This window comes from Haliotis cracherodii, unplaced genomic scaffold (assembly GCF_022045235.1).
Source record: "Haliotis cracherodii isolate W230 unplaced genomic scaffold, xgHalCrac1.p SCAF_6, whole genome shotgun sequence".
NCBI lineage: Eukaryota > Metazoa > Mollusca > Gastropoda > Lepetellida > Haliotidae > Haliotis > Haliotis cracherodii.
Genome location: NW_027266319.1, coordinates 44,177,544 through 44,193,393, shown reverse-complemented (window position 1 = coordinate 44,193,393; position 15,850 = coordinate 44,177,544). Strand labels below are relative to the sequence as shown.

Sequence of the window (15,850 nt, the reverse complement as noted above, 5' to 3'; positions counted from 1 at the left end):
TGTTCACAAACATCATGTTTTCTACAGTCTGTTCATCCAAGTCTAGTTTGTCTTTGAATATCCCCCGACAATGCGAATCTAGTGTAGTGATTGTATTTGGCACTCCGTAGACAAGAAGATTAGATTTTCTCGAGTACATTTCTGCTTCTAAAAGTTTCTTTTTCAGCATGTTAATTTGGTCTTTCATACTAACTTCCGTCGAGTCGATTTGTTTTGCGAAGTCATCAATGCGTTTTGACTGAAAATCTGTCGCCAACTCCACACCATCAACTCTTTTCGATAATTCAGATAATTCCGCCGTGACGGTATCAATTCTGCAGCATATTTTATCTGTAACGAGTTTCAGTTCACTTCGAATGAAATCCTTCCATTCGTTATCTACACGTGGTGTGTGCGATGATGGAGCGGAATCTGGCATCGAAACAGTTTCTTGGCCCTCCGGAATTGCTGACTGTAAATACTGGCCAATAGTGCCCCCAACAGATTCTTCACTCTTAGTTTTTGGTGATCCCTTCTTTGATTTGCCCTTAGAGGCCATGATGTTTTGGATAATGTCGGACTTTGATTAGAGCCCCCGCCGATTGCGTCCTCACGCCGCCATTGCCAAACCGGAAGTGGTGTCCCAAATATTAATCAAATATTACCACCAAAGGTGTTACTTTTAGCATGCAACCAAGAACAAAACAATAAGATGGATATGGCACACTAACTTCATGAAAACTTTCAATAGTTTCTGTGGGGAACCTTACAAGATATGATCTTTAAAGTAAAGTTTCGGTGAAAAAAATGATCAAAATCAAAATCCAATAGGTCTGTCGATATAAAAGATATCCAAAAGCGGTTAACAGAGTTTGATGTGCTATGTATGGAGACCATTCTCAGAAAGTGTGAAAACATTTCATTCAATGGATTCAGAGGAGTATGCATTTAAAGACAGGTACCCAAAAGACAATGTGAAAACCTTGAATCCAATATGGCTGCCAAACCACGTGACCAATGACCAAAGTCGAAGAACATCAAGTGTCAAGCACCCAAAGCAGCAGACACATCTAAAGTTTGAAAGTAATTGGATGAGCGGTTGCGAAGCAATAGGGCAAAATATAGCTTTTAAACTTGCTTATTTTTCAGTTATCTGCCCTTGGTCTTTGGGCCTACGGCCTTGGAATTTGTGTGGTATCTGGTACGTAAGTATCTAGATACACATACAAAATTTGAATGGAATCGAGGCAGTGGTTATTATGCTAGCTCTGGTACAAAAATCAGCGGAATAATAATAATATTAAATCGAACGATAGCACTGGGACTCTTCAGCTTTTCGGCTTGGTGACTCTTAACCAGACTATAACTTCTTTGTCAGTTGAGCTCCAGTCAAATGGATGAGCGTTCTGAGTTCGTCAGGGCCCCGGGTTTATGTCGTATTGCTGAGATAAAGTGCTAAACCTGTTTCCGACCTCGTCCATGTTCGAATCCTCAAATGGTTTGCCTGTACCAACGCCGCCAAATGTAATGAACCGCTTGTCAGACAACACCACGTGTGTCCCAGTGTGTTCTCAACCCATGTTTGACTTCGACCATGTTCAAATCCTCATATGGTTTGCCTGTACCAACGCCGTCAAATGTAATGAACTGCTTGTGAGACATCGCCACATGTGTCCCAGTGTGTTCTTAACCCATGTTTGACTTCGACCATGTTCGAATCCGCATATGGTTTGCTTGTACCAACTCATGCAAAATATAGTCACCGTTTGCAGGACATCACCGCTATGAAATTGGTGTGTGCCAGAGTTAACCAGTGTGTTCTAAACCCATTTACCACCAAGACAATGTTCGAATCCCGATAATCGCCTCTGAAGACAAGCATGGGTTGCTGAAGACCAATTCTAACCCTCATCTTCAAGGGTAGTATACATACTGCAAAAGACACTTGACGGTCAAAGGGAAATAACCCTAGGTTTTCTGAGCGATGTATTCGGTATTTTGTCAATATTACCACCAAGCAGTGTTACTTTTAGCATGCAACCAAGAACAAAATCCAGTAGCGCCGTAGCGCCGTAACCAAGAAAGATATCCAAAAACGGCTATGGCTATTTGTTGTGCTCTGTATGGAGACAATTCTCAGAAAGTTTGAAAGCATTTCATGCAGTGGATTCAGAGGAGATAGTATTTGAAGACAGGTACCCCCCAAACCCTGTGAAAACCTTAAATCCAATATGGCTGCCAAACCATGTGACCAATGACCAAAGTCAAAGAACAAACAATGTCAAGGAACTGAAGCAGCAGATACATACAAGGTTTGAAAGTAAACGGACAAACGGTTGCGGAGCAGCAGGGCAAAATATATCGTCCAAAAATACTTGTTTTTCAGTTATCTGCCCTTGTCCTTTGGGCCTATGGCCTTGTGTTTTGGGGGGAATCTAGTACTCAAAGGTCTCCATACACACACAAAATTTGAACAAAATCGGGCAAGTGGTTATTGTGCTAGAGCCGGTACAAAAATCGGCTAAATAATAATAATAATAATAAATAATAAATCGAACGATTACAATAGGGCTTCCAGCCTTTCGGCTTGGGAGCCCTATTAAATAATAATAAATCGAACGATTACAATAGGGCTCTACAGCCTTTCGCCTTGGAGCCCTAAATATAGCTGCGGGCAGCGATGCGGGCTCTATGATTTCTAGAAGCACTGAGTCATTTGGTTTCAGCCTACTTGAATCCACTTTATAATACAGTGCATAAGAGTATTGTATAATTTAATTAATAATTTGATATTTCACTGACTTCTTCTTTGATAGACATTTAGAAGTTGGAGTACTAAGTAAGGATAAGAATTTATGGATGAACAACTTCTTTATTACAATTAAGAGTGACGTGAAGCAAGTGATATACAGAGTGTGGTTGACAAGTATCTATAAAAGTAGGAAGCAATGTTTATGCAGTAGAGTAAATATTGTTATAATGGAGTAGAGAAGCCTGTTATGTACACACAAGGGTAGTGATGACAATCGTTGGTGAAATCAGTGACAGAAACAAAGGATGAAGCCAGTAATATAAACAACGGGATTATGGCTGGTTGGGGCCTTTGATGAGTTGATGGTACGCCGGGGGGTATGAAAATCAAAATCAAATATGGTCGCAACTAATAACTATCCCATCAAATATATCAATGTTTGATGTGTTATGTACGGAGACAAATCTCAGAAAGTTTGGTAGCATTTCATGTGGTGGATTCAGAGTGGTATGCTTTTGAAGACCTGTGTACCCAAAACACACTGTGAAAACCCTGAATCCAAAATGGCTGCCAAACCATGTGGCCAATGGCCAAAGTTAAAGAACAAAAGATGTCGGTTTCAGAGCAATGGGGCAAAATACATCTCATGCCAATAGTGGGTGAGTGAGTGCGTATGGTTTTACGCCACTTTTAGCAATATTCCAGCAATTTCACGGCGGGGAACACCAGAAATGGGCTTTACACATTGTACCCATGTCAGGAATCGAACCCGGGTTTTCGGCGTAACGAGCCCCTCGTACCAATAAATCATTTAGTTCCAGTCAATTTGAATCCACTTTATAAATGCATTGCACATGAGTATGCTATAGTGTAATTTATTACTTGATATGTCATTAGTCCGTTTTGACAAAATTGGCGGGAGCCAGAGCATTCTTGGATGTTATGAACCCATTCTAGTCCTTGTTCATATTTGAATCCTCGAAAGGATTCTTTGTACCAATGCCGTCAAATAAAGACGCCGCTACGTAATTGACGTGTACAAGGGTGTCCCAGGGCATAGAGCCCTAATAATAAATCGAACGATTACAATAGGACAATATGAACACAATAATAATCTAGACGATCCCAATCTACATACACACACGAAATTTGGTCAAAATCGGACCAGTAGTGTCCGAGTTACAATTATTCGAAGGTCTGCTATTCAGAGGTCTGCTGTACGGCAGCTTGTGGCAGGGTGGCAGGCCGGGTGGTTGGGGGTCAAATAGTCCGGGAGCGTAGCTTCCTTGTCCATTGAGCTACAGTCAAACGGATTAGTGTTCTGACTTCGCCAGGACCCCGGGTTTCTGTCGCATTGCTTAGATAAAGTGCTGAACCTGTTTCCGACCTCTTCCATGTTCGAATCCCCAATTGGTTTGGTTGTACCGATGCCGTTAAAAGTAAGGAAACGCTTGCAAGACACATCCGCTACGACATTGACGTGTCCCAGAATGTCCCAGGATGTTCTACACCCATTTCAGACGCTGTCCATGTTCGAATCTGCATATGGTTTGCATGTACCAACACTGTCAAATGCAAGGAACCGCTTACGAGACATCACCACATGTGTCCCAGTGAGTTCTTAACCCATATTTGACCTTGAATCCTCGTGTTCGAATCCTTACATGGTTTGCTTGTGCCAACGCTGTCTAATGTATGCAGCGCTTGTGGGACATCGCCGCTACGAAATTGATGGTTCCAGGGCGTACCAGGATCTTCTTAACCCATTTCTGTTTTCGACCATGTTCATATCCTGAAATGGCTTGCTTGAACCAACTCCATCAAAATATTGTCATTAGTGTCCCAGGGTGTTCTAAACCAATTTCTGACTTCGACCATGTTCGATTCCTCAAATGGTTTGCTTGTACCAACGTCGTAAATCATAGTCATCGCAGGCAGGCTGGACATCACCGCAAGAAACTGGCCTGTTCTGGGGGTGTTGAGGGGCACGGGAGGTACGGTAGCATTTGGCAATTGGGAAATAAAGTAGCAAGTCAGGGAGCCTGACCACCTGATCTAGATAGTCGCCTCTCAAGACAAGCATGGGTTGTTAAGACCAATTCTAACCCTCATCTTCAAGGGTAGTCGACAGTCAAAGGGAAATAATCCTACCTACCTAGATTTACGAGTGCTTCATTCAGTATTTGCACTCAAATCTGTTTTAAAATATTACAACAAAGCATTGTTACTTTTAGCATACAGCCAAGAACAAAAAATGAGGTTCATATGATGAAGTAACTTAATGTAAAGTCTCAGTTGTTTCTGTGAAGAACCTAACAAGATATGATCTTTTTTTAGTAAAATGTCTGCGAAAAAAATGATCAAAATCAAAATCCAATGACTTCAACTAAAAATGATATCCCAAGACAGCTATCAAAGGTTTGATGTGTTGTGTATGGAGACAAATTCCAGAAAGTTTGGAAGCATTTCATTAAGTGGATTCAGAGTTCTATGCTTTTGAAGACATGTACCCCCAAAACACTGTAAAAACCTTGAATTCAATATGGCTGCCAAACCACGTGACCAATGGCCAAAGTCAAAGAACATAAAATGTCAAGCACCAGACAGCAGCAGACACCTAAAGCAGCAGACACATGCCAATTTTGAAAGTAATCGGACAACAAATCTTAAAAAAATACTTGTTTTTTTGGTTATCTGCCCTTGGTCTTTGGGCCTACGGCCTTGGGATTATTGTGGTATCTGCTTTAGGACATTGGGAATCTTGGTGCCAATTTTGAAGAGATTCCGAGCTGTAGTTCTTGAGTTATGATTGGAACAAAGCTTGAATCTCCTTATTGAAAACTTGTCCTTCTGTCTGTGGAAGACCCTGAATGCCTGATGTAACTTCTTAGTTAAGTCCAACATGATAGCCGCTGGTGATAAGGTAACAGGAGAAACCAGGTTAGATATCATCATGAAACCTGAGTTGAAGTTGTACGAGGTAAATGGAGGGTGTCTGCAATCTAGGTGAGGATTAGGGACGGGTTGACTTGGGCAAAACTGCCTGTTGATGATGAAGGTGAAGCATCCGATGGAGTAGATATATTATAATGTCTATCCCTTATTATATCTCCGCTCCTGGTGTATGATCCCTTGAAGTCGATATGGGATTCAATACTGGAGGAACCATACTAATAATCGGGTTCGACACTAGAGGTAAAGAGGGAAGTGTCATAACTGGAGGGTGCGACTTATCTGGAGATCATTGGTCCGTGTGCGTCTCTATTAGTGACATAGAACGTGGGTGTGAGGAGGTCAATCTCATTCCATCTGATGATCAATGTCGATGGGGAGGAGCAGTGTATCGATAATAGGCCTGCGTCGAAGGATATTCAGGGTAGGGATGATTTCAATGACCTCAGTATCGATTAGTTGTTGGATAGGGATAGTATCTCATAGGTTGGCATCGGTGAGATTGAGATGGATGTCAACATCTCTATGACAACTGTAATGTACAGGCCAAAATCTACCATGCAAGTCCACTAATCCTTATAATGATAACAAATAGCAAAACCCCTAGAAATGGCAAATTTCTACTAGTCCTTAAGATACCTTTACTATTGGGCAGTTTGGCAAGGGCTATAAGACTAGTGCCAATTTCTAACGCTGCAAATATGTTTGCATATATGTTTATTCATTGTTGTTTTTATTCAAGTGTTAATATGTCAAAAGCTTTCAATAATTATAAATGTAAGGTCAACGGTAATACTGTAGTTTGTTATTTATTATTACACCTGTATTGCAGTCTGCAGTGGAGAGATCGTCATTAATTTAGTCATTTTAGAACATGCATCAGTGTTCTAAAACATGTTGTATCTCTGTTGTGAGATGACGTCACTGTGTTGACGGTTGTGTTTGTCTTGGAAATTGCTTTGGAGAATGAAGGACACAACCGGTGAACACCGAGACAATTACTCATGTAACTTGAAACTATGTAAGTTATTATATTCCAGGCGTTGCCTTAGACTGAGAGTGATCTTATTTCTATATCTCGCCAATGAAATATTGGCTGAAGCGCCCTACAAATCTATCTTTCTTTGTCGTTGGATCGTTGCCATACGAACCACCAAGATACTGTGTGCACTGGATTTTATATGACCTAATTATCAGACTAATTATTTGTATAAAGAATAAATTGAAATTAATTTAAATCTTCTTCTTGTGTGATTTATTGAAAATGTTTTCCATAAGGCTTTTCAGTAATCATTTGCCATAGAATTATTGAGTATACTGCACTGTTATGGTGTAGTTGGGGAAAGATCCATAACCTAATTTTAGCCAATAAATTACGCTACCACTTGACAAACCTCCCGATTACCCCCTGAACCATCACAGTAACCAAAGTGTTAGGGTGTTATCCCTATCGACAATCATCTCAAGTCTGAATCTGATAAACGTGATCAGTCAAGGTGACGATGTCGATCTGTAGAATGAGAAAGCCTCAGTGGAGGGAGTGTGTTCTTTGGAATGTCGACCCTTGGAATGTTGATCTGAGGAATGTCGACCCTTGGAGAGTTGATCATGGTTCGATGTCGACTTCTCTGTAGAATGTTGACCCTTCGAAGTCGATTCTACTAGGCAAATGTCCTTGGGTCGAGACCGTTCTCTACTTTTTCTCTGTCCAGTAGGCAATGTCGTTGCCTGTTTTCTGCTAGTCAATACTAGCCGCAGTAGATAATTCCGAAATGGCTTGGTCGATCAGACTAGATGTATGGCTGGACGATGTAGAATTGACTGGCCAATTTGTAATCTCTGAAGTCGATACATGACTTCCTGTAGATCGTGTCTGAGAAGATAATCATATCTCGGTATCTTTGTTGACTGAGAGTTTGTTGTAATCGGTGGATCGCTGTTAGACTGTTAAAAACCAGTGGAAACGTTTTCGTGCCGAAAACTGTCGGAAACGGTATCTCTTCCACGGACAGGGAAGTAATCGTGGCAGATGGTGGTTGCTTTACCACAGATTTGGCAGTTGGATGACCGCTAGTGTTGGTCGCACTCCTAGGTTTCTTGGATGCAGAGTGTCCATGTTCAGTATCCTTGGATTTAGATTGGTGTTCAATCCCTCTCTCCTGGCATTTTATAAGATAGTCTGTAAATGCCTCTTGTGACAAATGAGAACATTCTGAACACTGTAAACCTGGGTTGACCCCATGACAATCGCAGCATAATTTATGAAGATCCACCGGCAAAAATATGTGGCAGCGCTTCATGCAGGCTGGATGTTTGGTCCTTACCCATATTTATACGCACCCCTATGAGAAAAATAAAGGCCTAAATATTTTCTCAAAAAAAGTATGTCTCAACAGGGAGGCGATAAGAAAGAGAATGATGAGGCAGCCAATGGATCAGATCGAGGACAGTGCGCTGCACGAGATCCAGTGAATGACCTAGATACTGGGTCGGTCCTCATGGTGATGCATGGGTGGATAGGCAAATAAAACTTAGAAGCTGGAAACTTTGATCAAAGATGTTTCCACGCAAGGGACCGAAAGAAGGAGGAATGCATAGTGTGAGATTCCATTTATACAGATGACATTGGGCACGACAGGAAAATAGCGGTGAAAATTATATGAATAGATCACTGAAAAACAGTGAAAAATGTGAGCATGTCCTGCCCTGCTGGCAACTCATGCCACTCACACAATTTGCATAAGAAGTAAGTGTTTGTATGTTGGTTCCATGCAATAGTCTTTGAAATAAACAGAGAATCAAGTAATGGAAAACAGACAGAAAATTCAGTGACACAATAGTGCATTTACTTTTATTTTGTTGAAACACAAAAACTGATATGTTAATTTTGAATGTCTGCTGTGTACATGTGCAGTAGTGTGTTCGGAACACAGCATGGCAACACAGACACAATATTATTTTTATGTCATGAGTAAATATATATCTCAATTACATCTTGGTCATATTCATTTGCGGTTACTTTGCGTTGAACTGTACATGTTTTGTGGTCAAAGTGACTTTCTCTTATGAAGAATCATATACTTAATTAAGAATATAATCACTATAGTGCATTACTTGGGTATTGAGAGCAATGGTATATTTGTTAATATTCTGATTTATTTGTCAGGAGTTTAACATACCTTTTTGTAGTCATTAAATGGAATTTAGAAGTGACACACATAAGGAAGACAATAAATTCTTTATTATGAGGAACACAACATTTTGGAATATAAACTTACTCCTTTATCAGGTGAATTAATGCTATAAAAGCAGAGAACATATATATCTTCCTGTAGGAACAATAAAAGTAATAATATTACAAAGGTGGAAACTTCACAAGGAAAGCCAACACTTAATTGGCGCTGATAGGTGATTTTCAACTTAGTGCATATTATGTGAAATGGGGACAAGTTTTCTCAGAAACTACTAAAGTTACATGACTAAAACTTTGTATGCTTATCTAAGAGATACTTGTCAAGACTGATTTTTCGAAAATTGGTCCCATCAATTAGTCTTTTACAGTCCCTTGCCCCGTGTTTTTCAACTTAGCGCATTGTGTCTGCAATGGGGACAGGTTTTCTCAGAAGCTACTGAAGTTACAAGAATGAAAGTTTGCATGTTTATCTTACTGATATTTGTCAAGACTGAGTTGGAAAATTGATCCCGTAAATTATTTGTTTACTCATGTTTTTCCTTGGACAGAAACAACTTAAGTTATCTTATCTAAGAAATACTTATCAAGACTGAGGTATTTTTCACAGAGAAGGGGTCTTTGGTGTGTAATAATTTCACATTTAATCAATTTTCCTGAAGACATAAAGGGGCCTATGTGGCTATCTCTTTTTTAGGCTTTATAGGACTTTATAGAACAAACAAAATTCTAATGTGAGTTATATTTCCATGGAAACAGTTTGGACTTAATCTCCAAAGAGGGGAGTAAGTGTCGTTTCCGGAGCACAACTTGAAAACTGTGAAAGACTTTTCATCCATACCTGGTATATGTAAACCAAGGTCTAAAGTGGTGCCTTTTGTTTTTAGGAATTTTTTAAAATTTGATGTTTCCATGGAAACAAGTGAGACTTAGCTGAAATTGGGGTAGATGTCATTTCTGGAGCAGAACTAAAAAACTGTTCAACATTTTTCATCCAAACTTGGTACATGTATTAATCAAAGGCTCAAGTGGTGCCTTTTGCTATTTAGGAGATGCTTTTTTTTTTTACTTTGACTCTGTTCAATAGGAGTGTGTTTGTCCGAATCATATCTCTAATAGGTATTCATAACACTTTGCACACTGAGACCAGGCCCCCGGGTTCATAAAGTGGTCTTAGCTAAGATTTTGCTGAGCACAAATTTTGTCTTAAGTTTTTAAGATTTTGCTTGGCAAAGATTCGGTCAAAGACTGGATCTTGAAACGGTCTGAGCAAAATCTTAGCTGAGTCTAATAGGGGCACGCGCACGTTATACCATACTACGGTAATCACTGGATGCCAAGGTTTTCTTTCTTACAGACATATTCCTAAGATTGGAAAAGTGAAGGTTGTGCGAGAATTGCAAACACTCGGCACTGGATCTACTTCTGGCTATCAAATTACGCAGAGATGTAGAATATTAAATTTCCTATCAGATGGTGTACATACATTGAACTGTAAATATTAAACCAGTTTGAAAAAAAAGACACGTTTTGTCCAAGAATTTATTCTGCGTTGATAAACAGGAAATTTCTTCGCTTTTTACCGTATACTGATAAAAGAACTGTGCGACGATTTTTTTTATTAAGCAGCCTTACCGAAACTGTGAGCGAACAAAATACTGCCTAATATTTGAATGACATAAATATATATCAAATAGAGTTATATGCGTATGTATAACAACATAAATTCAATGCAAAAAATAGCCTGCCGTAAATGACAAAAACTGATTTTTCTCTGTGCTGTCAAGAAACATAGAGGTTACACACGTTCAAAGAAAAGGGGGCATAACTCTGCTGTGCTTAGCACTAGTTCATTGTTACTAAGGTCTCTAGGTGAGAATTAGCTGTTGGTAAGGACAATATAATTTCATGGTGTTTTGTTCACATGGAACAAAACTATTCCAACACAAATATTGATATTGTAACTCTTTAGGCATAAAAAACCTTAAGAAATGATGAAATTGTACTTAAAGGGCAAGTTCACACGGAAATGAACCTTTTTTTCTTGTACTTTTTCCACATTAAAAGTGTTAACATAGAAGTGTCATAGACAAAAATATAAAAACATCATATTTAATTAACATATTTTTTGCACTAAAACGATTTATATTTTTCACATTTACTAAGTGTTCTATTTCCATAACAAAAACACCATGGCTTATGTCCCTTGCAATATGACGTCATTGGTGCCAATTGATAAACATTATGACGTCATCATGCTTTGTTAGAGCCGCTTCACGTGGTGTAGGTACAGTTTTGTGATTCTAGCATCTCAGATGCCAGCCAGAATTGTGTTATGCTGAGTCACCACTGCGCCGCAGTGTGTCGTAGACCATGTTGTTTTACCGCAAACTGGTCCTTGATATCTTTTGCGTTGAGAATAGACAGGGACCCAGTTGAATTGGCACCAATTACGTCATAATCTAAGGGGGATAACTCAGGCCTATTTCGCTCGTAAAACGAAGGCCTCATAACGGCATATCAATTTCACACTATTGTGAGCTTCCTACTTTCACTGTGAAAAAAAATGAGTGTATATTTTCAAACACAGATACTAACTAATTCTAAAATTGCGTTTTGTTTAGAAAAAGAAAGAAAGTGATTTTTGCGTGTAAACTTCCCCTTTAAAGAAATAAGTAATAGCGAAATGGAGGGCCCAATCTAACCCATAAATTAGTCCTTAGATTCCAATATTATCCAGATTGTGAAAGTGTAATTTGACTAATGTTGCACCATTATTAATGGAGCACTAGCAATATCATCAAATGTAATGAATTACTAAAAAAAAGACACTACTCTATTTGACGTCATGGCTGCTTTTATTTAAGGATTCCATGATGCGCGAAGCACTTCATGGTAAATTTGCTCACGTGAGGCACTGTTTTCATCAGCTGATGAACGTCAACAATTACAACTTCAATCCTTATATTGACAGATTCATAAATCATAACAAAACAATCCATTAAACATCAGTATTGAAAGCAAACTATATCAATGCGGAGAGTCGGACGTCATCCGTCCCAAACATTCCGTTTGGAGTGACATCCCTTGGTTTTACAAACGGCAGAAAATGGCGGCTACCGCAAGGTCATTCGCTTGAAATACAAGTTGCACCCAGTAAAGTAGTGTTGGAAAATGTGTGGAAAAATGTACAAAAGATATGCAAGATCTACATCATGAAACAGTAAATAGCAGGATACACTGGTGGGGTGTACTTTCATTCAATGACCTTCACCTCAAAGAAATTACCAAATATGTGAAACAATGTTGGAGTATGACATCACTACCCGTGACTGAAAGTTTACAAAATGGCCTGTTGACAGTCAACAGTGTGCAGGATTTTACAAGGGGACTCTCGTTGATTTAGGGTTCGTATATACAAAAATGTGACTTCTAAGTAATCAGAAACATTCTGACAATCTGTGAACTGTTATTTGTTGTTACATTTTTCATTGAAACCAACGGAAATAGTCAGAAATTCTGATAAATATCGTTGTTGGTGTGTGTGATGTTGCGTCAGTCAAGGCGTCACACAGGAAGGAAACTTTGACAATTTCTATTGTAAATATCAAATCATTGCAATATATCTCATTCTTCCTACGATTCTCTTCCCATGTATATTCTGAAAATGTTGAGCCAATGTATTCAACGAAAAGACGAATGGCTTTGTTTACATTTCCAACAAGTGCAGATTTTTCAGCGTTCGTTTTCACACCTCATTTATTTTGCTTAATTCATATAGACAATTTGTATTGGTGACAAAGGCCATTTGTCATTTGATTCTAAAATGTATGAGGAATTCAAGGATGTAGGTATCACAGCTGATTTTGAAATACATGTGATGTTATTGGCGTCTCATTACCAGTTTCCGTATAACGTGATCTTGTAAACAGTATCCAATATGGCTGACCTAAAACGACTGAGCAACTAAAAGGTGAAAAGCCCCAGTGGCAACAAACTGACGGAATATCAAAATTTTAATAATAGGTGGGAGACAGTGGGAACGCTATGTGGGGTGTGCCAGTTTATCACTGATTAAACCAACGATGAAACAAGTGGTAGAACGACAAAATCTAGATCTTTCAAAGAGCTCTTCGTCGTTGATGAAGCAGTCTCGAAATGTCAGCTGAATTGGTATCGTTTCCATTTTAGCCCCTAGGCAAAGCATGAGACGAACAACCTCCGCCATCTTTCTTGCAACAAATTTTGTCTTAAGTCTACTCAGGGGCAGTCTTAGGACTTAAGGTCAAATTTTGTCTTAGACTTAAGATATTCTCATAGATTGAGCTTCGTGATCCCCGATTTAAGACAAAATTTGGTCTTAAGTCTTAATCTTTAGAGTTAAGACAAAATATGGTCTTAAGTTAGTTTCATGATCCCGAGGTCAGGTTGCCAAATGGTGCCTTTTGCTATTAAAACGTGTTTAGAATTTACATTTCTTTTATTTCCATGGCAGCAAGTTTGAGTTTGACTCTGTTCATAGTGATGTGTTTGTCCCGACACACTAATAGGTCTAAAACTAATAGGTAAGTGTTCGTCCGGACCTTATCTCTAATACTAATAGGCACTCTTGCTTCAAACTGTGCACACACAAAGACCAGGTTGTCAACTGGTGCCTTTTGCAACTTAGGGATTTTTGGAATTTATTTTGTTTCTGTTTCCATGGCAACAAATTTGACTTTGACACTGTTCATAGTGGTGCGTACCTGACATAGAAATACAATGTTCTCAGAATCCCAATTCAATGGTATTGTTTTGATAGCTCAATATCTACTCTTGTAGATGGACAGACAAATTAGATAGTAATTCTTTCATCAAGTTGGACTTAAAGTAACAGTCAGATGATTTGTTCTTTTGAGCTTGTGGGGGGGATTTGTCATCTTCTGATGACTCCTGTTATTTTTCTCAATACCCTTGGGAATAATTTTGTTTCCGGAGCACAACTTGAAAACTGTGAAAGACTTTCATCCAAACCTGGTACAAGTACATCTTCCCGAGGCAAGAGTGTTAACTGACTTTAAAAGTCCAGTTTCCACCCTTGCCGTACTATGCTGGAATTTCTGGGCTTGATCGTAGTGCAGTGGCTATTACGAGTTATGTCCCTTCTATGCCTCTCCTATGGACCAATCAGATTCCAACTCTCGTATCACTTGCATTTGCTTCAAACAAAACAGCTGTGCACAATCAAGACGATCTGAATGATAATCAAGATCTATATATTGTGATAAAACGAGTCATACATCGCTAAGTGTATGAAATCAAGTGAGCACCTTGATTAAAAACATGAAAAGATTTAGAAAATATCTGTTGACAACGAGTTAGCGGTGCACATGCTTTGCAAATCCTCCAATTGACCGAAATCTGCATGACAGTTTACGAACTGGATTTTGATTCAACTATGCATAGACTCGTTAGTCCAGCCAAAATGTAACTCCATAATACCAGCCTAGTTCGGCAAGGGTGGAAACTGGACTTTTATAGTCAGTTAACTCACTTGCCTCGGGAAGATGGTACAAGTATTAACCATTGGCTGAAGTGGTGCCTGTTGCTATTTAGGAATTTTATATAATTCGATTTTTCCCTGTTTCCATGGAAACAAGTGAGCTGAAACAGAGGTAGGTGTCGTTACTGTCGCAAAACTGAAATACTATTCAACATGTATTAATCAGGGGCTGAAGTGGTGCCTTTTGTTATTTAGGATATTTTTTTTTAAATTACTATTTCTGTTTCCATGGCAACCAGATTGACTTTGACTCTGTTTATAGTGGTGTGTACCTGACATAGAAAAACAACAAAGTTCTCCGAATCCCAATTCCATGGTATTGTTTTGATAGCTCAATTACTACTCTTGTAAATGGATAGACATATTTGATAGAAATTTTATATCAAGTTGGACTTAAAATAACAGTCAGATGATCTGCACAGGACTATGTTGTACTGCATTTTACAGCATTGTTGATCAAAGACGAACATAGATAGATATCAATGAGGTCAGCTTGTCATCCGATTTGGTAAATGGGTCACGTTGTGGTGGGGAAGTATTGGGGCATTCAGGAAATAGTGGGTATTAGGCAGCCTCTGTTTTAGTAAAATAATGCAAACCTGTTTTTAGTTAACTGAACAGATTGATTGAGATTCTCCTCATTCCTTCAGGTTGACAATCTAGATCTGAAACTGAAGTATGAGAAGGCCGTGTCCCAGCGTGAGACAAAGGAGATGGAAGCAAGGCGTTTGCAGGAGTTATATGAAAGTGAAATGAAGTGGAGGATGAGACTGTCAGACCAGTTACAGCAGACTGGAAACTACAAGCCCGAGTCTAAACTTGTGTAAGTATCCCATTGCTTGATTAATGTGTCTACATATATTGGTATAATTACTTCTCAAATTCAACTTTGTTCTTCAAACCCAAAGTACATGTGTATGTTTTTTTTTGTATTCATAAAAATGTGAATGCATTATCAGTTCAATATCACAAACACACAAATTATTTAGTTATGAAGCATATGTACAACAGGTGATATGATACAAGTGTGGGTTTGCTGTTAAAATGTGTAATAACACAGGCAAAATATATATATATCAATACAATCTGAAAACCAAAATCAGTGGTATAAATCAATATAATGTGATAAGCAGACCAAGCGAAAAGACTGTAAGTGGTATAACCATGAATTATCTCACTGAGAAATTTGTTTGTTTGTCTACTGCTTCTTTCTATAAATTCGGGGCGGTCGGGTAGCCTAGTGGTTAAAGCGTTCGCTCGTCACGCCGAAGACCCGGGTTCGATTCCCGACATGGGTACAATGTGTGAAGCCCATTTCTGGTGTCCCCCGCCGTGATATTGCTGGAATATTGCTAAAAGTGGCGTAAAACCATACTCACTCACTCACTTCTATAAATTCAGCCAACTGTTCTTCTATAAGAAAGTTATCCATGTT

The 15,850-nt window shown here is 39.0% G+C and overlaps 1 protein-coding gene across 4 annotated transcripts in view; it reads left to right on the top strand.

The window, feature by feature from the left end:
• The window catches only part of LOC139445782 (ankyrin repeat domain-containing protein 26-like), a 758,925-nt gene that overhangs the window by 735,947 nt on the left and 7,128 nt on the right, over positions 1–15,850 (top strand). For all 4 annotated transcript variants that reach the window (XM_071226998.1, XM_071227000.1, XM_071226999.1 and 1 more), the window contains one exon: positions 15,066–15,238. In XM_071226998.1, the coding sequence (XP_071083099.1) occupies positions 15,066–15,238 (173 nt within the window). The remainder of the gene's footprint in view (positions 1–15,065; positions 15,239–15,850) is intronic.